This window comes from Panthera onca, chromosome C1, assembly GCF_046562875.1.
Source record: "Panthera onca isolate mPanOnc1 chromosome C1, mPanOnc1 haplotype 2, whole genome shotgun sequence".
NCBI lineage: Eukaryota > Metazoa > Chordata > Mammalia > Carnivora > Felidae > Panthera > Panthera onca.
Genome location: NC_138346.1, coordinates 3456242 through 3480351, shown reverse-complemented (window position 1 = coordinate 3480351; position 24110 = coordinate 3456242). Strand labels below are relative to the sequence as shown.

General features: G+C 44.5%; 1 protein-coding gene across 4 annotated transcripts in view; it reads left to right on the top strand.

The window, feature by feature from the left end:
* The first annotated feature begins 6269 nt into the window (after positions 1-6269).
* Positions 6270-24110, top strand: part of RBM44 (RNA binding motif protein 44) — a 46744-nt gene continuing 28903 nt past the window's right edge. For 3 of the 4 annotated variants that reach the window (XR_013557133.2, XM_078450685.2, XM_060625856.3), the window contains exons 1-6: positions 6299-6449; positions 17356-17445; positions 20128-21740; positions 22028-22086; positions 23239-23415; positions 23926-24109. Coding sequence is in view for 3 of the 4 variants with exons in the window: in XM_078450685.2 (XP_078306811.2) it covers positions 17373-17445; positions 20128-21740; positions 22028-22086; positions 23239-23415; positions 23926-24109 (2106 nt within the window). In the remaining variant the exon portion in view is untranslated. Of the gene's footprint in view, positions 6450-17355; positions 17446-20127; positions 21741-22027; positions 22087-23238; positions 23416-23925; position 24110 lie in introns of all 4 variants that reach the window. The other variant, XM_060625853.3, reaches the window with a different exon arrangement.

Below are 24110 nucleotides of genomic sequence, written 5' to 3'. Positions count from 1 at the left end.
TCCATTGTATATATAAACCACAATTTCTTTATCCATTTGTCAGTTGATGGACATTTAGGCTCTTTCCATAATTTGGCTATTGTTGAGAGTGCTGCTATAAACATTGGGGTACAAGTGCCCCTATGCACCAGTACTCCTGTATCCCTTGGGTAAATTCCTAGCAGTGCTACTGCTGGGTCATAGGGTAGGGTTTTTTCTAATTTTTTGAGGATCGAGGTTTCTTCTACAACCGACATCTTAATACAACTATGTTTAACCAGCAAAATATCCACATACAGAGATCACAGATAATAATAGCAAACACACGCAGCACTTCCACGGGCCTGGCAGTTAGATACATATTTTCACTGAATTAATTTTCACAAAAACCCTGTGAGGCTACAGACGAAGAGGCCAGAGCCCAAGGACTGGCTGGAAGTCTCGCCACTGGTAGGAGGGGGGCTCCCTGTCTCCCCAGTCCTGGGAAGATGGCGTTTCCCAGAACTGTGGCTCCAAACAGGTCAAACCTTCCGTGTCTACCTTTCACACCCATCTTTGCAAAAAGAGCAGATCCATTTTAGGCACACTTCCTAATCCAGAGGAAGATAGGACATGATTTTCAAATTTATTTCACGTAATACAGCTTCTCCTCAGATACAGCTACGGGAATTTGTTGCCGGCTTTTTTTCGTCCCGGAATTTCTCGACCCCGCACTACTGACGCCCTGGGCGGGATGGCGCTTGGTTGCTGGGCTGCCGTCCCGGGCATCAGGAGCTGTTGAACGGCATCCCTGGCCTCTGCCCACTGGAGGCAAACAGGCTCCCCCCCCAAGTCGTGATCAAGAAAAGTATTGCAGGCATTGCCAAGCGTCTGCTGGGGGCGTGGGGTGCCAAAGCATCCCCCATGGAGAACCACAGCTTTAAGCTGAGTTAGAAAATTGGGAGAAGAAAAGAGTTGGTTGAAAACCTGGACCAGGATCCCTGTTGAATGTTTCCTACAAAGTGTTTTCGTTTTTAGAAACAAAATGGCATTTGGGATGTAGAGAGACCATTAAAAAGACATGCTAAGTGGACAATAGAAATGGGTAACGTAAGTCAGATGCAATTCAGAGCCGCTGGGAGGTGTTAGTTTCCATTTTTTGTTTGTGATTTCGCATTCTGATCATCTGAAATGTAAACTACAGAATCAAAGCTTACTGTTGAGATTTTTGAAATTTTATGTTATTATTCAGCAAATATGGATTTCTGCTTTGTGCAGTGCTGAGCTCTTGGGGGACAGCAGACGGATGCCCACCTTAAGAGGGCGGTGGTCCCAAGGAAGAGAATGGCCACACACACTGATAACCACAGAAGAGGGCGGCATGGGATGGGGTCGGATGCCAGGTGGAGACAGCCAGGTTCAGATTTTCAAACTGGGCATAAGCATCTGGCGTGTTTCTCCAAATGGCCAGGCCAGACGGGTGCACATGCCTGTCTGGGTATTTGGAAGCGAGAGCTGCCGTCTGTGGACCTGCCTGGCTCCCTGCACCCGTAGCCCGATCCCCAGCTCAGGGGTCGGGGACTCTGCCCTGTGTCCAAGAGCCTCCAGGACTAGATTCCCACCCTGTTCCCAGTCTCTCGAGGACTAGGCGGCTGTCCCAAGCCCCAGCCCCACACTTGCCCCCACACTGACTTTCTGCTGGCTGGTATGATCTCTATGTACGGTCGGTTCCTAACCCCCACTGCTTCCTCCTTTCCCCTCTCTGCCAGAATAGCCCCCCTCACCACCTGCCAGGTGGCTCCTCCTCTGTCCCCGAGAGCACTGAGTACGAAGCAGGCTCTTCGAGTCCTGAGCGGCTGAGTGTCTCCGTTTGCAGTTGCCCATCCCCGTGGGTGGCCACCAACCTAGCCTCCAAGCTCCACAAGGACAGAAGTTCCTTTGTTCAAGACCTCACCCGATAGATCTCTTCCTTCATATCTTTTATCATGTTCTTAATAAGCTGGTAAGTGTGTTTCTCTGAGTCCTGTGAGCCGTGTGAGCCCCCCAGCAAATTAACTGAACCTAAAGAGGAGGCCACTGGAGCCTCCAATCTGTAGCCGGTTGGTCAGAAGCACAGGTGACAGCCTGTGGGGGGTGGGGTGGCGAGGAGAGCCTTGGAGGACTAAACCCTTTACCTGTGGAAGTTGATGCTATCTCCGGTAGATCATGTTAGAATTCAGTTCATGCCTGCTGTGTCCAAAAATTGCTTGGTGTTGGCCTTGGTTCCAAGGCCTTGGTTCCAAGGCTTCCAAGGTTCCATTGGCCTTGGTTCCAAGAACGCTAAAAGAACTCCCTAAATCTCAAGAGGCACGTATTCTGTATTTAGATGTGGGTGCCAGGATAAGGGAGGAGGGATCTTGAGGTTTGTGTTTGCCCCTCACCGCTAGCCTTCTGGGCCCGTCACCACCGCCATGAGCACACATGGAGTCCACCCCCCCCCCCCCGCTCCCCCTTGAGCTCTGCCTTTTGAAGACCGCACCCCTGTCTGGCTCTCTTCCGCTTTGAACGAAATGTTGCCCCATCCCCAATGCTGGGGTGCTGAGAGTTTTCTGCCTGAGCTTGTCTTGTAAACTACCCCAGGGCAAAGCCGCCTTGGCTTCTTGGCTCTGGCCTGCCGGGGTTTTCTCACCTGCCTCACACAGCCTGGAATTCTGTAGAGCAGTAATTCCTCACCCACCGTGATTTTACTAAGTGGGGCTGAAGATCGTGTGGTCTAATGTTCCCACACCGAGACATTTTAATTTATTAATCTTAAAAACCTAGTTCTAGGGGCGCCTGGGTGGCTCAGTCGGTCGAGCGCCCGACTTCAGCTCGGGTCACAATCTCGCGGTCCGTGAGTTCGAGCCCCGCGTCGGGCTCTGTGCTGACAGCTCGGAGCCTGGAGCCTGCTTCAGATTCTGTGTCTCCCTCGCTCTCTGCCCCTCCCCCGCTCATGCTCGGTCTCTGTCTCTCAAAAATAAGTGTTAAAAAAAAAATTTTAAAACCTAGTTCTAATTTAAAAAAGGAACATAAAAAGAACAAAACAATCATCGCTCCCTCCTCCCAGTCTGTGGGGGGAAAAAAAAAAAAAGTCTGGCTTCTGCATACCTAATATAAAACAAAAGGTCAGACCCAGAAAAGCATTTCCCAAGAGTCAGCACAGTTAAGATTTAGCAAAGTAAAACACGGGAGAATGCACCCGTGAATATATCAATGTGAAAACAAAATATGTGGGAAAAATCTGATTTAGCTGGGTGAAAACGGCCAGTCCTCATCTCAGCAAAGGTGCCTGCAGCTGCACAAATGACTCAAAGAGCCAAATCAAGACAAGAAAAAGTTTCCAGAAGGAGCTTTTAATACCTAGGAACCTGTATTAGAGGAAATCTGTGTGTTCTGCTATGAGATATACAGCATGAAACACTATGGAGATGTATAGTAAGAATAAATAGCATAAAGATTGTTAACTTTCTCCCAAATGTAGAGACTTAATACGTTTCTTAGGAAAATCGCTTTGAGTTTTTTCTTTTTTGGGGGGGAAGGGGGTGTGAATCTCACAGTTGTTCTAATAGTCATCTGGAAGTTAAAAAAAAAAAAATACCACCAGCTTAGATAACTTTGATAAAAGCCCCTCCACCAGGTGCTACAGATATCACAAAGGTGCAAAGACAGACAGGTCCCCTCCAGGGCACAGCCAGCCTGGCTCAGGGCACTGGATGCATTCCCGGAGGACCCCCCGGCTGTGGCTCCGTGCCACTGAGGCTCCGCGCCACTGTCCTGAATCTCAAGTCTGCTCCACACATCCCAGCCCACGACGAAGTCCCTGTGCCATCAGCTAGAGTGTGTCCTTGCAGATGCACTGCCTCAGGCCCTGTACTCCTCAGCCCGCCTGGTACCCAGCAGGACGTCAGTAGGTGTTTGTGGCATGAGGTGTTAACAGCTCGGGTGAGCAAGCATAAGGGCACTGGAGGGGGGTGGGGGGTGGGAGAGGATCTCAGTGGTGTCTCCGTGCAGCACCCCCAAAACTTCTAAAGTGAGGCCCTGTGAGAAGATGACACAGGATTTCTATTTTCCTCTTCACACTGTTCTGCGTTTTCTCCACGGACACAAGTAACTTTCACGATGCTAAAACATTTAATAAAAGTCAGAAGGGAGAAATTAAATGTAAAAAATCAAATCCTAAAAGGCAAGAGGAACCTGTTGTGTAAGTAGCCATCATTCTGAACTCGGAATGGGGTAGGGGGAAAAACACCACAATAAATCACAAAGAGATTGATGGATTCCATAAAATGGGAAACTTCACATCACAACAGTTTAAGCCCCAAGTCAATGATGTGAGTCCAGACCCGTTAGAGCTGCTGGGCAGAGGAGGTGTTGGCCGAGGCTAGACTCTAAGGGTCCCAGAACTCTGGTGAAGAGAAGCAAGGATCCCACTGCCCCAGGGCTGGCGGGAAATGTGGAGATGATGTCAGAAAACTAAGCCTTTGGGGCACCTGGGTGGCTCAGTCAATTAAGCGCGGGACTCTTGATTTCGGCTCAGGTCGTGATCTCAGGGTGGTGGGATGGAGCCCCGAGTCTGGCTCTGCACTCACAATGTGGAGCCTGCTTGGGATTCTCTCTCCCTCTCTCTGTCCCTCCCCCCTCCTCCCCTCCCCCCCTCCATAAATAATAAACAAAGATAAGCTGTTAGCACAGTCTTAAATGTTTTTTTTTAAATGTTTGTTTATTTTCAAGAAAGAGAAAGACAGAGCACAAATGGGGGAAGGGCAGAGAACAAGGACACACAGAATCCAAAGCAGGTTCCAGGCTCTGAGCTATCAGCACAGAGCCGGACGCAGGGCTCAAACCCATGAACCATGAGATCATGACCTGAGCCCAAAGTCAGACGCTCAACCGACTTAGCCACCCAGGCACCCCCACAATCTTAAATGATTTTAAACAAGTTTAGGGGCGCCTAGCTGGTTCAGTCTATACAGCATGAGACTCCTGATCTCTGGGTCATCCATTCAAGCCCCATGTTGGGGGTAGACGTTATTTAAAAATAAAATCTTTAAGGAAAAAAATAGTCTGGGGCGCCTGGGTGGCTCAGTCGGTTAGGCCTCCGACTCTTGGTTTGGGCTCAGGTCATGATCTCGGTGGTTTGTAAGTTCAAGTTAAATTTAAATTTAAAAAATTTAAAAATTAAAAAAAAAAAAGAAAGAAAAGAAACAGTCTTAAAAAAAATAATAAAGACAGGTGCCGGAGGGGGCTGAGTTGGTTAAGCATCTGATTTCGGCTCAGGTCCTGATCTCAGGGTTTGTGGGTTCCAGCCCCACACGAGACTCCAAGCTTACAGTGTGGAGCCTACTTGGGATTCCCTCTCTCTCTCTGCTCCACCCCCCCCCCCCCCCACACACACACTTGCACTTTCTCTCTCTCAAATAAAAGCTTAAAAAAAAAATAAATTCAAAACATAATGATTTGAGTAAAAATCAAAATTAATGCCAAAAGGGGCGCCTGGGTGGCCAAGTCCGTTAAGCATCTGACTTTGGCTCAGGTCGTTATCTCACGGTTTGTGAGTTCGTGCCCCTCATCCGGCTCCCTGCTGTCAGCGCAGAGCCTGCTTCAGATCCTCTCTCTCTCTGTCCCTTCCCCTCTGGTTCCCTCTCTCAAAATAAATAAACTTAAAAAAAGTTAATGCCAAAAAAATCCACCAGGGATGAAAAAAATATGCCCATTTTAAAGACGGGATAGCTGTGCCTTGCAGAACCATACTTGGGATTTTCCACTACTTGGGATTTTGATTTCCTTAAAGGACTGCGTTGAAATGGGGTCTTGATGACTGGGTTTTGGTGCTCCCTTCAATGTTGCGCATCTCACCCAGGCCCCTCCTGGTGGGGATACCCTAGCGGACTGCCCGAAGCGGCGCGTGCCAGGCGCAGGAAGAGACACCTGTCGGGGAGGGCTGCCTGACCACAGCTGGCACCGGGGGCTCTCCCGCCACTGCCGGCGGAGGACTCCGCGGGCTCTGGGCCCGCACAGGGAGCGGCTGGGCCCGTGCAGACAACATCGTCCACACCACGGTCTGGGGCCGCACCGCAGGGAAGCGTTCCGCTCGCGCCACAGTCGCCTCCCGCGCTCGCCTTGGCACACCGCCAGCCGGCTGCCTTGTTCCCGCCTCCCCGCCCACATTCCGGGCCAATCACGGCGCCGCCCCTGCCGGCGCCGACCAATGGGAGCCCCCGCCGGGCGGTGGGCGGGCCGCCGGCGTCCGTTACCCGACAGGCCCCGCGGCAGCACGCGGTGCGGGCTTCGCCTGGAGTCGGAGGCTGAGGTCGCGTTCTCGCGCGGCGGCGGCAGCGGCGGCGGCGACGCGGTTCCGAGGTGCGCTGGGCGTGGACGCGGGGCACAGGCCCGGGACCTGGGGGTCCGCAGCAGCGAAGTCCAGCGGTGGTCGGGCGTGGTGGCGAGGTCCCTCCGCTGCTGATGGCCGGGAGGTGTGAAGGAGGGCGTCCCCGGCGGCGGCTCCTCCGCGGGCCCCAAGGCAGGGGGCCGGGCGGGGGCCGGGTGGGGGCCGGGCTCGGGTTGGCCGCCAAGGCCCCGGGGTTGCGCGTTCCTGGGTGGCCCGGGCGTTCCAGAATCCCCCAATTTGGTACGTTTACGTTCAGCCCTGGGCGTGGCCCCCAGCCTCGCTTCACCAGCGCCGAGGCGCACTTGCACCCCAAAACCTGGCCTGGAGTGAAGTTACCGGACCTATCGCACAGGTGCGGTTACTTTCCCCGAGCAGGTGGACAGTCACCCGTATGTGCATCGGTGTGACACGTGCTCGAGGAGCCCTCGCAGCGGGCAGGCGCGTCCGGACAAGGAGACAGGCGGTGGACACCAGTCCCCCGGAAGTGTGGGGTGTTTGCCGGCCTGGCAGCGGTTCCCGGGCTGCGGGGGGGGGGGGGGGGCGGGGAAGGGACCCCGCGGAACGGACGTTTAGGGTGGGACCCGAAGGTCAAGCAGGAGCGGGAGTTCCGGGTGGCCGCCCGGGAGGGGGATGCGGCGGGCCGTGGAATGCACGTGGCAGACCTGTGCCAGGAAGGAGGCAGGTGTGTCTGGGACCAAGGTGCCAAGGTTAACGCAGAGCCCAGGCCCTTGGAGGGTCTCGCGGGAGATCCTACAGAGTTTTAGTCCTTATTCATCCAAAGAACAACAACCATCTGTTGCTGAGTTTCAAGCAATAGGTTGAGCCGATCAGATTTGCATTTTGGAAAGATTATTGCCGCCGTCCGTGTGGGAGTCTGTTGGCGCTTGACGCTGTGTCGGATGTTAAAAGTGACAAGACCTGGTAGGGATGAAGGAGGTGTCAAGGGAGAGTCCTGTGGTTCTGGCTTGGTTCTGGGATTGAAAACACGGGAGGGAATCGTTTGGGAAATGAGAACCGGGAGGACACAATAAAGATGGGTACATACCTAGGAGTGGAATTGCTGGGTCACGTGGGCATGTATTTAACTTATTTAGGAACTGCCAGATTGTTTTTCAAGCTGCCAGCCCCATTTTACATTCTCACCAACAATATATGAGGCTTCCAGTTTCTGCAAACCCTTGCCAACACTTATTTTCTGTGTGTGCTTTAAAAAATGATAATATAGCCATCCTAGAGGATATAAAGCATCTTTTTGTGGGTTTGATTTGCATTTCCCTAATACTGATATATTGAGTATCTTTTCATGTGTTTATTGGCCATTTGTACATCTTTGGAGAATTGTGTATTCAAACCTTTTTCTTGTCTTTTTGTTGAGTTCTGAGAGTTCTTTCTATATTATGGGTAGTAGACCCTTCTCAGATATAATGATTTACAAGTGTTTTTGTTGTACTAAAATATTTCTTTTTGTCAAAGTTTTTGACGTTGGGCATCTGTTCACATTTAAGAAGGAAGCCTGCACAATCAAGAAGAATGAAATCTTGCCATTTGCAACTAGGTGGATGGAACTGGAGGGTATTATGACAAGCGAAATTAGTCAGAGAAAGGCAGATATCATATGACTTCACTCATATGAGGACTTTAAGATACGAAACTGATGAACATAAGGGAAGGGAAGCAAAAATAATATAAAAATAGGGAGGGGGACAAAACACAAGAGACTCTTAAATATGGAGAACAAACAGGGTTACTGGAGGGGTTGTGGGAGGGGAATGGGCTAAATTGGTAAGGGGCGTTAAGGAACCTAATACTGAAGTCATTGTTGCACTATGTGCTGTCTTGGATGTAAATTAAAAAAATAAATTAAAAAAAAAAAAAGAATGAAGCCTGCAACACATTGAATGAAGATTTGAATGCAGAGTCAGATATGAATGAGATCCCAGCTCGCTAAAACAGATATTAAAGAGATTTGCAAAATGTTAATGCCCTTCTTACTAATATATTTGAAAATACACATTTTTACATTTAAAATGTTACTTATCCTAAGTATTGGGTTTGTTAGTGTTAATAAATATTGAAGATTTTTCTATTTTAATTCTAATGTGGTAAGTATTAATAGATACTGTCCACATAAACAAATACTCCTTGAGGTTCTCAGTACTTTTTAAGAATGTGAAGACTTTCTGAGCGCAAAAAATAAGAAACCACTGATGTATTGTAATGTCAGTTATTTTGATAAGCTAGCTTTCTGTTCGTCTTACTCTTTATTTTAAATATTTACCTGGAATTCCTAGAGTAGGATCTTTACTGACTTAAGTAAAATCCTGTAAGCCAGGAGTTACTAGGAATTTTTAAATGTGGTATAAAGTCCATAAATCCTTTAAATTATATGTGTGTGTATGTGCATTTTCTCAGGGAAGTTAAGTGTGTGATTTTTATCAAATCTTTGGAAACTCCATAACCCCAAAGGTTAACAACCATGAGCCAGTCTTTAGGCAGTAAAAATAACAAAAGGCTACTAAACTCTTGGTATTAGGCCAATTTTTTTTCTGTTACTAGCTAAAAAAGAATCTCTGAAACATGAAATTAGAGGTTGAATACTTCCAGCCCAGATTATCTGTAAGCTTCACAACTGTATATCTATTTCAGTTTGTACATGTTACAGGCACTTAGAACTTACTGTGTATAAAATTAACTCATCATATCCCATCGCTTCCCATCCAAAAGAAAAATAATACAAAATTATTCCTTCTCCTTTGTTCCTAGTTGAGTGAGTGTACCCCAATGATGATGAGTTCACTTTGGTACATATTAAATATATCATCTTGTCTCCTCTTTTTACCCCTCTTTACCTGGGGGCCATCCCATATTTGTTTTTTTTTTAATGTTTATTTATTTTTGAGACAGAGAGAGACACAGCATGAGCAGGCAAGGGGCAGAGAGAGAGGGAGACACAGAAGGTGAAGCAGGCTCCAGGCTCTGAGCTGTCAGCACAGAGCCCGCCCGACGCGGGGCTCGAACTCACAAACTGTGAGATCATGACCTGAGCCGAAGCCGGACACTTAACCGACTGAGCCACCCAGGTGCCCCACCATATTTGTTTTTTTAACTGGAGATGCTCTTTTCCCTTTGAGATGCTCTTTCTTAGTGGTTAGCCCCTATGTGACCTTTATGATTTAGCTTAGATGTCACTTTCTTTATAAGATTTCCCTTACCTTTATCAATGCAACCATGCTATATTGTCGACTTAATTATCTGTGAAATCCAAAGTAGATATAGGTTATATTTCTCTTACTAGGCTAGAATATTAGTTTTTATTGCTTTTTAAATACAACTGTCAGTTTTAAAAATTCCAAATGTGTTTGTGTGTGTGACATATCCTTTATGTCAAAATCAATATTAAATTGATATAGTAGTCACTATGATAGCAGACTCCTATTTGCATGTCTTTCAGATCTTAGTTTAAACGACAATGACAGTTCCTCAGGAAGGCCTTCCCCAACCCTAAGACTAGGGCAGGTCATTTTATGTCACACATAGCAATTTGTGTCTTTCCGAATCTCTAGAGTATAGAAATTTCCTAGAGTATTATTTCTTGGCCCCAATTAAGCTGTGGAATGTGTATTTTTAAAAAGTGTCCCAAGCGATTCTCATATTGGGCAAGTTTGAGAAAAGGGACCCTATAATAAAATTTATGTGCTCCCTCTCCATTCTCCCATCCCCTGTTTGGAAATCACTTGTTATGTGTCCATCATGTTTCACAAGGGTGGAGACTAATCAACTGTGTATCCTCAACACTTAGCATATGACTTAACAAACAGATTCAGTCATTATTGCGTTATGTATTTTTTTACATTTATTCAATATTAATTATTTTTTATTTTATTTATTTTTTATATTGAATTTTTATTTAAGAATGATTCTCTAGAGAAGGGTATACATTCCTGAAACTGGAATGGAACTTACTGGTAAGAGGGTAGGTATATGTTTGACATCATTAGAAACTTCCAAACAGTTTTTCAAAATAGTTTTAACAATTTGCATTCCCTCTAGCAGTGTTGTTATGAATTCCTGTTTGCCTGCACCCTCACCAATATTTGGTGTTAATCAGTGTTCTTTTTTTTTCTTTTTTGCCATTCTAGTGAGTGTGAAATGGTATGTTAGTGGTTTAAATTTGCACTTCCCTGATGACTAATGATGTTGAGCACTTTCCCATACATTTAAGAACATTCCGTATGCCTTATGTTATCTGTGTGAAGTAATGTCCAAGTGAAGCTTTTTTTAAAATTCGATTTGTGTGTGTTCTTTACATAATCTGGGTAACAGTCCTCTGTTGGATATGTAAATTGTAAATATTTTCTCCCAGTCTTTGTCTTGTCCTGTCACTTTTTTAGTGGTGTCTTTTGATGAGCAGCAGTTTTGAAATTTTGTGGAAGTTCAAATTAACACCTTTTTAGTTAATACCTTTTGTATTCTAAGAATATTCTAAGAAATCTTTGCCTACCCCAAAGTCATGAATGTATTCTCCTATATTTCCTTGAGAAAATTTACAGGTTTGATTTTTACATTCAGAAATACGATCCACCTCACCTCTGTTACCATATATGATGTAAAGGAGGGGTCCAGGTATTTTTCTTCTCCCCTTCAAAAATCTGGTTGTGTCGGCACCATTTACTGAATATGCATCAGACCTTCCTTTCCACGTTGAATTGAATTAGTGCCTTTCTCAAAACTAAAGTGGCTCTCTTTCTGGACTCTCATAATCTATTAGTTTAACATACTACATTGCAAATACTGTAGCTTCATAATAAGTCTTGAGATACATGTCATTTAACTTTCTTCTAAATTGTTTTGGCTATTATAGGTTTGTTGCATTTCCATATAAGTTTTTAATCAACTTGTCAACTTCTACCCCAAAAAAATTCTTCTGCAGTTTTGATTGAAATTGTGTTCAGTGTGTAGTTCAATTTGTAGAGAACAGATCTTAACAATACTGAGTCTCTTGATCCATGAACATGGTATATCTTTCCTTTTATTTAGTTCTGCCTTAATTTCTCTCAGTAGTATTTTGTAGGTTTCAACGTAAAAGTCTTACGCATCTTTCATTACATTTAACCAGTAAGTTTTTCATGTTTTTTGATGCTTTTGTAAATGATACTCTTAAAATTTTCATTTTCCAAATCTTTGTTGCTAGAATATAGAAATGCACTTGGCCTTTTATTTTTCAACCTTGCTAAATTCACATATTAGTTGTAGTAGTTTCTTTATCTTTTTGGCTTTTGTCTGTGCATTATCATGTGGTCTGTGAATAAAGTAGTTTAACTTTTTTTTCCCTCTCCAGTCTGTATGCCTTTTATTTATTACATGGCTAATATCTCTAGTACATGAAATAAGTGGTAAGAGAACAAATGTTTTGTTTTTGGTAGAAATTACTCGATTTTTCACCATCAAGCATGTCCATATGGTTTTTTATTCTTTCAGGTTTTCTGTAGATACCCATTATTAGACTGAGGAAATTCCTTATTGGTTTTGGTTTACTGAGAGCTTTTACCGTGAATAGGTTCTGAGTTTTGAAAAATGTTTAATCAAATTCTTTTTCTGCATCTACTGAGAGAACCACGTGATTTTTCTACTTTAGTCCCTAACTTTGGTCAGTGACTGACGGCCTTCATATGTTGCTGGATTTGTTTTGCAAAAAAAGTTATTTTAGGATATGTGACTCTATGTGCTATTGGTATTTTTATTTTTTGCTTGCAGGTTCCTCAGAGTTTGGTAACAAGGTTATGCTAGATCTGTAAAACATATTGGGAAGAATTCTCTCTTCCTCACTTTTCTAAAGGACTTTGGTTACCAAAGTTGAATTCTGCCTTTATTTCTACCTTAGTAGACGAGTAGAATTCATCAATGAAACCATCTGCATCTGGAATTTTCTTTGAGGGAAAATTTTTAGTTACAGGCTTAATTTTCTTAAGAGATATAAGACTATTCATTAATTTAAAAAGGGGGGCTCTGTGTGGGTAGCTCAGTCGGTTAAGCGTCCTACCTCGGCTCGGGTCATGATCTCATGGTTTGTGAGTTTGAGTCCCACGTCAAGCTCTGTGCTGACACCTCAGAGCCTGCTTTGGATTCTGTGTCTCCCTGTCTCTTTCTTTGCCTCCCCCACTTGCACACTCTCTCTCTCTCTCTCAAAAGTAAATATTTAAAAAAGAGAGAGAGATGGGACTATTCACATTGTTTATTTCTTATATATGTTTTGGAAGGTTGTAGTTTTCAAGGAAATGTGTCTGAATTGTAGAATTTATCAGATAATGTTGTTCATTGCATTTACCATTGTTTTAATGTCTGAAGGTTCTATAATGTCTTCTTTATCATGTATGATATTGGCAATTTGCATCTGCTCTTAAATGTTTTGTGTGGGTTTAATTTGTTCTAATTTTTCGAGTTTCTTAAGACAGATAACTGATGTTAGGGGTGCCTAGGTGGCTCAGTTGGTTAAGAATCTGACTCTTGGTTTTGACTCAGGTCACGATCTCATAGTCTGTGAAATCGAGCCCTGTGTCAGGCTCTGTGCTGATGCAAGCCTGTTGGGGATTCTCTCTCTCCCTCTCTCTCTGCCCCTGCCCTGCTCTCTTTCTCTCTTCCTCTCTCAAGATAAATAAATATTTTAAAATGATAATTGATTTTAAACCTTTTTTCTTTTCTGTTATAAGCTCTTAAAGCTATATATTTCCCTCTAAGCAGTACAACTTTTGATATGTTGTATTTTCATCATTTAGTTTAAAATATTTTCTAATTTCCATTGTGATATGGGTTTTTTTTTGCCCATGAATTATTTCAAAAGTGTTTTGTTTAATTTCTAAGTACTTGGGAAATTATTATCCTTTTAATTATTCTTAGTTGTACTGTAGTCAGAAAATGTACTCTCAAGCGTGTGGAAGATTCTGACCATGATGTAGTAACGGACTAGATTTATCATGCTGCCATAAAACAACTTGAAAACTAGGCCACGGGTATGAAACAGCTGTTTCAGGCAGTGCGGGACTGCGACTTCTTAAGGAAAGAAAACATACAGCATGAACCCTGTGGTAGCCTGGCTTCCTACCTGGAACACGTCTGCCAGGTCAGTGGCTTCGAACCAGGTACCGCAAGGTGTGCTAGCTTGCTCAGGCAATGAAACCACATTTGGTTGAGCCCTTGCCGTTGGAGTCACCACCTAGTTAAGCGTATGATAAACGCACTGGCACCTCCAAGATGTATGTGTCTTCTGCCAAATATGAGAATCGAGTGGGGATCTGGGAATCCTAGAGTCCTTGGTGGTGACACGCATCTCTGCAGTCCCTTTGGATGTGATATTGCTTGGATTTACCATTTCTTTTCCTAGGTAGAGGCAGTTCTGATGCCTTCCACTTGGCTTTTCCCACCGTGTAATAGCCCTTACTCAATAGGTCAGGGAACCAGTGTGAGGAGTCTTTGCCAACTGTGCTTTCTGAAACTGGGCAAATAGCCACGGGATGGGTTCAGGGACCCGGTGCACCCACTACAAAATGGACCCAAGCTGAAATTGCACTGATCATCTGATCTCCGTAAGCCCCTACTCTGGTTGGAGGGCTGGGCCACAGTGACATTTTGGGTCTCCTAAAATCAGTGTCAGTGCAGAGCCAGTAGTCCCTGAAAGGTCTGATTATTTCCTTTTTTCTAATATACAGTTTGCCTAGCAAAAGGCTGTAAGTCCCTTTGGGAAAGGCTAGGAGAAAGATTAACGGTTTTAATTTTTGTTAGCGTATTTTTGGGGTCCTTCCTCAAAAGGACCCAGATTCCCCTTCATTCAAGGTTTTCTGGGTCTGTAAACTGGCACAAGCCTGGGAATTGATTAAGGGGTCAGGACTCTATTTTTATGACTCAGGTGAGAATTTTGTTCACTTGACCTAGACTTTTCCTGCTTATACAGATGAAACAAGAATTTAGTAGGCTTTGGGGAATCTGAGTAGCTCAGTCAGTTGAGTGTCCGACTCTTAATCTCAGCTCAGGTCTTGATCTCAGGGTCATGAGTTCAGGCCCCACATTGGGCTCAGTGCGGGGTGTGGAGCCTACTTCTGTGTCTCCCTCTCTGCCCCTAACCCGCTGTGCTCTGTCTCTGTCTCTCTCAAAAATAAATAAACATTAAAAAAAATTTTTTTAAGAATTTAGTAGGCTTGATAGGAATTGATATAGGATGGATCTTTGATGGCCTTTTAAATTTTTTCCTGACTGGTTTTCTGTTCAGCTTTTTCTGTTAAGTTTTTTATTATTTTCCTAGAAAATTACCTATTTTGGTTAAATTTTCATTTATCCATCAGAGATGTGTATAGCAATCTGTTTTTTTTTTTAACTTTTTAAAAGTTTGCTTATTTTTGTGAGAGAGAGAGCGCAAGGGTGCAAGCAGGGGAGGGGCAGAGAGGGAAACGCAGAATCCGAAGCAGGCTCCAGGCTCTGAGCTGTTGGCACTGTGCCCGACGCGGGGCTCAAACCCACAAACCGCGAGATCATGGCCTGAGCCAGAGTTGGACACCTAACTGACTGAGCCACCCGAGCCCCACCAATCTCAGTTTTTAAAATAACTTTTTTTTTTTTAGTTTATGTATTTGAGAGAGAGAGAGAATGAGCAGGGGAGGGGCAGAGAGGACGAGACAGAGAATCCCAAGCAGGCTCCATACTGTCAGTGTGGAGCCCAATGTGGGGCTCAAACTCACAAACCATGAGACCATAACCTGAGCTGAAACCAAGAGTCTGACACTGAACTGACTGAACCACCCAGGTGCCCCCAAAATTTTTTTAAAAATCTCTTATTAAAATGCTCCTTTTCTCATTGTGACTTAGTCCTTTCTCAGATTTGTCAGGTATTTATTTATTTTTTCAAAGAATAGCTTTTGGTTTTAGTTATTATTTTTCACTCTTTTTAAATCAGTCACTTCTGCTTTTGTCTTAACTAATTCTTTTTTGATTTAAGTACTTTCGATCTTTTCTATACTCTTTTTTTTTTTTTTTAAAGTAGGCTCCGTACCCATCGTGGGGCTTGAACTCGGGATCCTGAGCTCAAGAATTGGCTGTTGTGTGGACTGAGGCTGGAGTTGACTGCTTATGATCGTAGTTCATTAAGTTTGACTTAATAACAAGCATCTAAAGCTGTGGCTTCTTTCAGTCATAACTTTGGCCAGGTCCCATGTATTTAGAAAGTCTGTGCTCTCATTGTCACCAATTTGTTTTCACTTGTTAAAGTTTGTACTGCTTAGTAAGTAGCTAAGTCAGGATTCAAAGCTAGATCGCCTGTCTCCATGGAGTGAGCCCTTCTGCTTTATACAGCTGACCCCTGAACAACACGTGTTTGAACTGCATGGGACCGTTTATATTTTATGCAGAGTTTTTTCTAGATGGTACTCTACTGTATGTGTATTTTCCTTATGAAATTCATAATAACTTTTTCTTCTGTAGCTTACTTGGTGGTAAGAATACAGTATTTAGTGCATGTAACATACAAAATATGTGTTCATCAATTGTTCGGATTATTGGTAAGGCTTCCAGTCAGTGGTGGGCTTTTGTTAAGTTCGGGGGGAGTCAGGGTTACACATGGGGGCTCGGTGCTCCTAACCCCCGTGTTGTTCAAAGCTCAACTGTAATGTCTTCTCATTGTAGCACAGGACAAGTGAACCTCGATGATTTGTCCAGGGTCACCAATTGAAATAGTTCATGGAGAATTAGAACGAAATCAGGTTTTTTCTTCAAACTTCCCAGGAACCTTTGTAATACCTGGTCACCAGAATTCTGTGGAAGCTACCTTAGCTTTCTAGGGGTATAGACAGTGAAGATAACTAGGGGCCAGAAGTCCCAAGATGATTTTGTGTGTCGGCCGGACATTTCTTCTGCTGGCCTCTTCTGGGGTCATTCATGTAGCTACTGGGGGGCCTTGATCTTCCCGTTAAGTGACTAACTTGGACTTCCTCATGTGGCAGCTGGATTCAAAGAGTCCTTGTCAATGACTTTTCTTTTTTTAATGTTTATTGTGACAGGGAGAGAGAGCACATGTGTGCGAGTGGGGGAGGGGGCAGAGAGAGAGGGAGAGAGAGAATCCCGAGCAGGCTCCGCGCTGTCAGCACAGAGCCTGACGCGGGGCTCGATCTCGCGAACCACGAGATCATGACTTGAGGCGAAGTCAAGAATCAGACACTTAACCAACTGAGCCACCCAAGACGCCCCTGTCAGTGCCTTTTAAAAACAGCGTTTTTGAGGTCTGTTTTACTCATTTCAAAAGTACAGTTTTAAAAACTCCGTCAAGTGGTGCAGTCATCACACCATAAATCAGCTTTAGAACATTTTAATCCCTCCAGTAAGATCCCTTATACCCATTTACAGTTAACTCCTCTTCCCATCCCCTGCCCCACGCAACCATTAATCTGCTTCCTGTGTCTATAAATTGCTTTTTCTGTACGCTTCACTTAAATGGAATCGTGAGTGTGTGATCTTTGTCCAACGTCTTTCATTCAGCGTGCTTTTGAGGTTACTCCAGGAGATTGCTTGCCTCGGTTTGTTCCTTTTGTTGCTGAAAGATGTTCCATTCTATGGATATACCATTTAATTGGGTTTTAATAGATCTATTAAAATTTGTAACATTTTTGAAAGATTTTTGATCCAGGTTTGACATCAGTGGGCCATACTGTAGCCTTTAGTACTCATTTTTTTGGATTAAGACTTTTGGGTGGCCTAATACATTGTTTGCCTCTAATCTTTAATGTTTCTTGGAAATTTTAAAAGAATGTGTCATGTCTCTTTAAATAGTAGAATCTATTCTGTAGCTGTCAATTCACGTTTTTATGAAAGTTGTTCAAATGTCCTACCAGTTTTATCAGCCCTCTTCTTTTTGAATCTTTGACTGTATAATTGCCATTTTGTCAAATTCTTGATTTTCTGATAGCGTTTTTAAATATAACGCCGAGTCTATTCAATGTTTACACCTCTTCTAGAGGCAAATCCTTGGGAGATGCAGGCTGCCGCAGCGAAGCAGATAGCTCCTGGTAAAGCCTACCGCAGTAATGGAGGAAATGTCCGGAAAGGTGAGGGGCCAGGCCAGCTGGCTTTATTGCGGGTGGAGAGAGGGACCGAACGTAATCGAGCTAGATAGTTCTCCGGCGTTGCTATGTCTTTAAGCCTTCTTTGTGGCGAGGCGGTGGGATGCGGCACGGTTTTAATTTGGCAAACCCAGGTGACTTCTGGGGAATGTGGGCAGCCCACACAGGGGCTCTCAGGTAAAGGGCAGAGGCGGGGAAGAAATGGTGAGCCAGGAGAGAGGGTTTCTGTCCGACCGGGCCTTCAGGAACTCCTGGCGGGAAGTAGCCTGCAGGGGGATGAGTGGAAGGCGGGCAGGTGGGCCTCGCCGCCCAAGTGGCAGATGTTGTCTTCACACAGACCTGGAGTTTCTTTTTCTGTGGTAATGGTACGTGAGAAAACAAGAAACAGCAGAAGAAGCAGGGCGACTGAGCTTTATGTACTTACGAATATATGTGGTTTCAACACAGACGCACACACACACAGAACACAGAATTCAGATAAAATATAGGAGAATATTTTTGTAATCGTGTGGTAGAGAAAGCCAGCGAGACAAAACCCAGAAGTCAGAGAAGAGACCGATCCATTTAGCTATCTTAAAAACCACAGTGTGACAAGATTTTATAGAAAATTCAAAGCTAAGCAGTAACCTCAGAAAAAGTCATTCATATTATAAATCTAAAAAACAAAGGATTAGTATCCAGAATGCATAACGAAGTCCTATACAGATCCTGCAGGAAAGCATAGAATGTGACAGTGACGCTCACCCTGCTGGCCTGGGCTCCAGCCCCGTGTTTATGATAGTTCGCTAGACATTCACATCTGGCTGTTTTATCCCTCACCTTCAACTCTGCTTGCTTGGAACTGAACTCGTCGTCTCCTCCCTCCCACCTTGCTCTTGCCCTGCTCTTCTTCACAAAGTGCCTGTCCCTCTAGCCCCACGTTTTTCCATGCAACTGTAATACCACGTGGTAAACCTTAGCGTTATCTCAGAATGGTGTTCAAGCAGGTGGTACCCGGTGGGCAGTCAGGAAATCGGTTGAGCTGATTGTGACGAGCTTTTTTGAAATATATGAAATAGACCAGAAAATAGCAAAATACATCAGGCAGAGAGTAGTTACTGTTTTATAAACTTTTTGTTTCACTTATGCACATATGTATGTATGTGTACTGGATCTTGATAGAAAACATAGTTCCGATTATGTTCTTAGTCAAAATTTGTTTACAATTCTTTTTAATGTTTATTTTTGAGAGAGAGAGAGAGAGAGAGAGAGAGACAGATGCGAGTCCAGGAGGGGCAAAGAGACAGGTAGACAGAGAATCTGAAATAGGCTCCAGACTCTGAGCTGTCAGCACAGAGCCCGATGGGGGGTGGGGGGGGGCGCTCCACCTCAGGAGCCCTGAGATCATGTCCTGAGCCGAAGTCGGACGCTAACTGACTGAGCACCGTCCCCCACCCCCCGCGCCCCAGTCAACAAAATTTTCAAAGCCATTACCTCTCCATCATCTACCGTTCCCAGTGGACCTCCAGGCCTTGCCAGCTGTGGCACTTCTCAGTCCCACTTGTACACTTGGTCTGTGTGCCTCCGTCCCCCCTTCAAGCCTCCGTTCTTACTGTTGCCAGGGGTGTCCAAACTTCCTCCCATTCCCTTTTAAGAAGCTTTCAGGAGTTGTCTGTTGCCTTAGAATAAGAGCCGAACTCCTGAGCACATCCTGAAAGGCCCCTTCTGCTCATAGCTGCTGTCATTTCCATGGAGCTGTTTGACTCCCAACAGAGTGGCTTACAGTTTCCCGAAAATGCTGTGTTCTGTCATGTAGCTAACTTTGTACCATGCGGTTTGATTTGCCTAAAATAACCGTCTATTTTGTTTCAAAAGTGATTTGCCTAAAATAACTATTTTGTTTCGAAACACTTTTTAAATGTAAAGTTTTCTCTGAAGGTTGCTTCTGCTTTCTTCTCAAGCATTTGCCTGCTCATTAATACAACTGTGCCGGCACTCTGCAGCCGTGTCACATTCATATGTACGTTTCCTATCTGTGACCCTATGGAAGCCATGAGTGTTTGGGTGCGGTGCCTGTGTCTTCTTTCCTTTGTTTTTGAAATGCCTGAGGCTGTCATTAGGAGCCACCCAAAGATTACAGAGTGGCTGCCTTATAAATAGTAAACACCTTGCCATTGAAAGAGTTCTAGAAGAACCTTGGCTATTAGTCAGCTGGAGCTACCATAGACTGGGTGGCTTGAACCACACACATTTATTTTTTTGCAGTTCTGGAGGGTAGAAGTCAAAATCAGGGTGCCAGCCTAGTCAGGTTCTGGCAGGGGCTCTCTTCCTGGCTTGTGGATGGCCTCCTCCTTGCCGTGTCCTCACACGGTGGCGAGAGTGAGCTTTCTGGTGTGTCTCCCATCCTGGGGGCCCCATCCTCATGACCTCATGTAGCCCCAATTACCTCCCAAAGGCCCATCTCCAGTTATCGTCACACTGGGAGTCAAGGCTTCAACATTCAAGTTTTGAGGGGGACAAGATTCAGTCCATAGCAGCAACCATAAGGGATATTTGTCATGGGCAATGTAAAAAGAACCCCTACATTGGGAAGAGCTTTGATCAGATTGTGTCTGAGGTCACTTCTAGTGTGAAGAGTTTGTAATGCTACTGCTGCCAACATTTTCTTCTTTTTTTATTATTAATCAGATGAACCTTCTAACCCTAAGAAAGCAAATGTGTTCTTCTCTTCCAATGGTTGTAATGAAGCCAGATCGGCTTTTCTTGACGATGGCTGGGATTCCTTGGCACCAGATCAAAGAGCTGATGACACGGAAGTGAGCAGTACTGACGCAGTGGACTTCCTGGAGCCATCTTGTCCTGGGAGCCTGGACGCCAGCAGAGGGCGCACTCACTCACAGTCCAGTGAGTTCGAAGACAGTGCCGACTGTGCTTTCTTGAATGAAACATACTCCATACATTTTTCTGAGTCAGAACGAAAGAATGAAAGTCTCATCCACTTAACTTCAGAATTGGATTCTGAAATGCAGAACACAGAAGGGGTGTGTTTTGATATTTTGGAGCATCAAGGTATTAAGATGATTGGCTTGGAAAGAACCTGCAAGATTTCAGATGACGATTATAAAGAAACTGCCGAAGATGAGCAGAAGCATGAGATCGACGAGGACTCCCAGCAGGAGTATCATAGTGCAGAGGAACAAGAACACATAAGTGCTCATGTATCTTTTGACCAGACGAAAACATTAAACACACCTGATCTGGAGGTTGTTGGGTTAAGAAATTCGGGTTATGAAGCTGAGTGTGCTAGCCATCTAGACGGTAATCGTGTCGAGTTGGCAAGTGATTCTAGCATCTTTTTAGATTCAGTTGATGTTTATGGACAAGAAGATGCACCCCGTGGCTCCAAGTTTCAGAATTCTGTTGTGTTAAGAGAATATCACGAACCAAAGCATGGCATGTGTAAGGAACAAGAGACTAGTTTAATGTACCACACGGTATTTGATGAAATTGTACTAGGGAGCAGTCCCCTTGAAAATCGGGAATCTCGATCTAAGAGTAGTTTCTTGAACCCTCAGAAAGCACTAAAAGCTACAACCTATATCGGCAAAATGAAATGTCAAATAATCGAAAGTAAAGATTTTTGTGGGAATGAAATCGTTGAGAACCAAAAGTTGCACCACCTTGGAAATCCTAGCACATTACAAGAAGACAGAGCTTTACAGGTGTTACTCCAACCCGGTCAAGATTGTCAGACTTCCTGGACCTCTGCTGTTGATGATTCAGTAATTTCTCACTGTGGATATTCACATTATAGAAGCCTACAAAATACCCCCAACCCAGCCTTAGATGTTTCCGTTACTACCCCGAGGATTACAGCCAGAGATCATGAAGCAGTGGATGAGATCTCCCTAAAAGCTGCTGATGACAGCACCACAAATAACTCGTGTTTTCCCAGCATAGAAGGAACACGTCCTGAGTTGGTGATGGATGCGGCAAGTGACAGAGTCACGGTTCATCAGACGGTGGACGTTTGCGCTGACTTTAGGGCTTGTTTCACAACCAGCAGGGCAACGAGTGCGAGACCTTCTGTGGTATCTACGTCAAGCAATACAGACATAACCATGATGAACAAAAGGCGGCCTGGGGAGTGGCAGGGTGAGAGACACAGAAGTGTGGCCTGTAATACAGATGGGCCACACAGCCGAGATCATGAAGACCCGCCGGTGACGATGAGCAGAGGACCCCTGGGGAACTCTCTCTCAGTTGACAGTTCAGAGCCTAATGGAAATCTCCTAAACAAGGTAAAGCCAATGTAACTCATAAGAAAATTTTATTTGACCTTATATGAAGGCAGTGTATGTTATAATTCAGCAAATTATGATGGGGGTTCCTGAGGCTTTTGTGAGAAAATGCCGGATGAGGGGAAACGGTGAACAGATTGCTACCAGACTCTAGCCACCTTTGGCGGCAGCTATTGATGCAAAGTCAGTTAGAAAGTGGATTTTACGTTTCACCAGTTGGGAACTCCAGATACGACGTATGTTGCTTGTCATATCTTTCTAATTTAGTTTTAAAACATGTTTTCCAGGATTCCCTGGAATTAAGAAAAACATCTGCTATCACAGACTTAAAGAAACATCCTGAAAGGTAAGTCAGATGTGTAAACTTAACAGATATACATGGGGAAGAGAATCAGAAGAATAATTTGCTTTTTTGTAAGGTATTTAACCATATAGAATAATAGTTAAAAAAGACCTTAAGAGATCATCCGCTTCAGCCATTTGCTTTCGAACAAATAAATATTAGGATAACGTATAATGTTAAAGCTGTTCACTTACTAAGATTCAGTCTCAGTAATTCCTTCAGAAACTCACGGCGTCTTATTCTATTTGTTCTACCCAAATCTGCATGAATTTAAGTACTCCATTTTCTTTCATTTTCTACCCCTATAGACCAAAACAAAATAGCACCGATGAAAACCTTCACACATTGGAAGAAGTAAATAGCTACTTTCACTGGAGTATTTTAATCTTGATTTTAATTCATTGTGTAATTTATTCTGCATCCGTGGAGAACCGCGTTGCGGGTTTGAAGGGGAAAGGGGAGGTCTCTCGGAAGCCAAGCTAGTTGTCATGCTCTGAGGTCATTTACTTTTTCCTTCCTTCATTCTTCGTTCTCCTAATGAGTTTAATCTGGTATCCAGTCCTCTAAAATTAAATGGAAGCGCTCATTTCCCATGGCAGAGGTGTTGAGAACGGCAGGAAGTGACAACCAGTAGCAAGGGAAGAATTATTAACCAAGAACTATTAACGTTCGAAAAATAATAGTGAGTTGAGGCTTTTTGATCTATTTACAGTAAAATATTTGCTTATGATAATGACCCTTAATTAATAAACATGTAAATCACGTCTGTATGAAAGAGAGAACGCATTTAAGAACCGTTTCCATCCAGAATGCTCGCAACTTTAAAAAATGTGGGTCAAGGCTTGAGTTAGGTTGAAAGTCTTCTGATTATGGATGAATAAAATTGATACTTTACTTTGGAATCCTTTTTCGGTAAAAGAAAGCGTACATCAGAAAATTTTTTACTTCTCTGACTTTTAGAAAGAGTATGTTTAGCTTCGACTTGACATCCTTGTCTTCTGAAGCTGTGGTGTGTTCGTGCGGCCTTTCCGTCCATAGTAGAAATTGATCGAAGCCTGGCAGGAAAAGGGAAGAAATGTTCAAATGTTTCAGAGGCGCGTCGTTACCGGAGAAAGATGTTTGGAATCTGACCTAACCCCGTCTTTTATTTTCCAGGGAATCTCTGCCTTGTGAAGAGGCGGGGAGGGGTTCGGCCTCCCGGTGCTGTGAGGACGCGAGGCGAAGAGCCGCGAGGGCAGAGCTGCACCTCCTGCACCTTCACTACCAGATGTGTCAGCGCCACTGCAGTGACATTTACAAGCTTGTCACGGAAAACAGGGAGGGATTCAGCAGGTGATTGTTCATTGTAGATCTGTATCTTGGGAATTTACCGCAGGCTTTAGATGTACACCAGAAGGCATCCTTAGTTTCTCTTTTCGAAAGGCAGAATGAGGGGAGGTCGTATCCGGTTCTGTTAGCTGGCCTGGGGGTAGCGGGCTTCCAAAAGGAATACGTTGCGACTTCGCGGAGAGGCAGCGGCGTATGTTGGGAGGAGGCGTCCGGCCAAAAGATAGAGCTGACGGGTTGCTGTTGCTGTTGTTTCATAAAGTCCCAAGTATGGCTGAAGTCAGTTGGAGGGTTTTGCGTGACATTCTGCCACATCCTCTCTAGCCTGTATGTGGAGGGTTGCTGTGCCGCCCCTAGAAAAACATCTTCTTTGGTTCCTTTTCTTTTACTAACCATTCCGAAGAAAAAAAATCTGTATAGATCTGGTAGAGTTCGAACTCGGGGTGTAACATAATCCAATAGTGTTCAGTGGATGACCTGTGCCTAAGTGGTTTTGTAAATTGAACTTCTGAACAGGAACCTGTGGAGTAACTGTGCTAAGAAGCAATTAGGATCAGCACTACTGTCTGTCTGGGGAGACTTGAAGGTTAGGTACGAGAGCTTGAAGGACAGAATACACAAGGGCAGGCCGCTGGAGGAGCTGCCCCCGCTGTCTGTGGAATCGAAGCTACTATCGACCTTTTCTACTTTGGCTTTCGCGG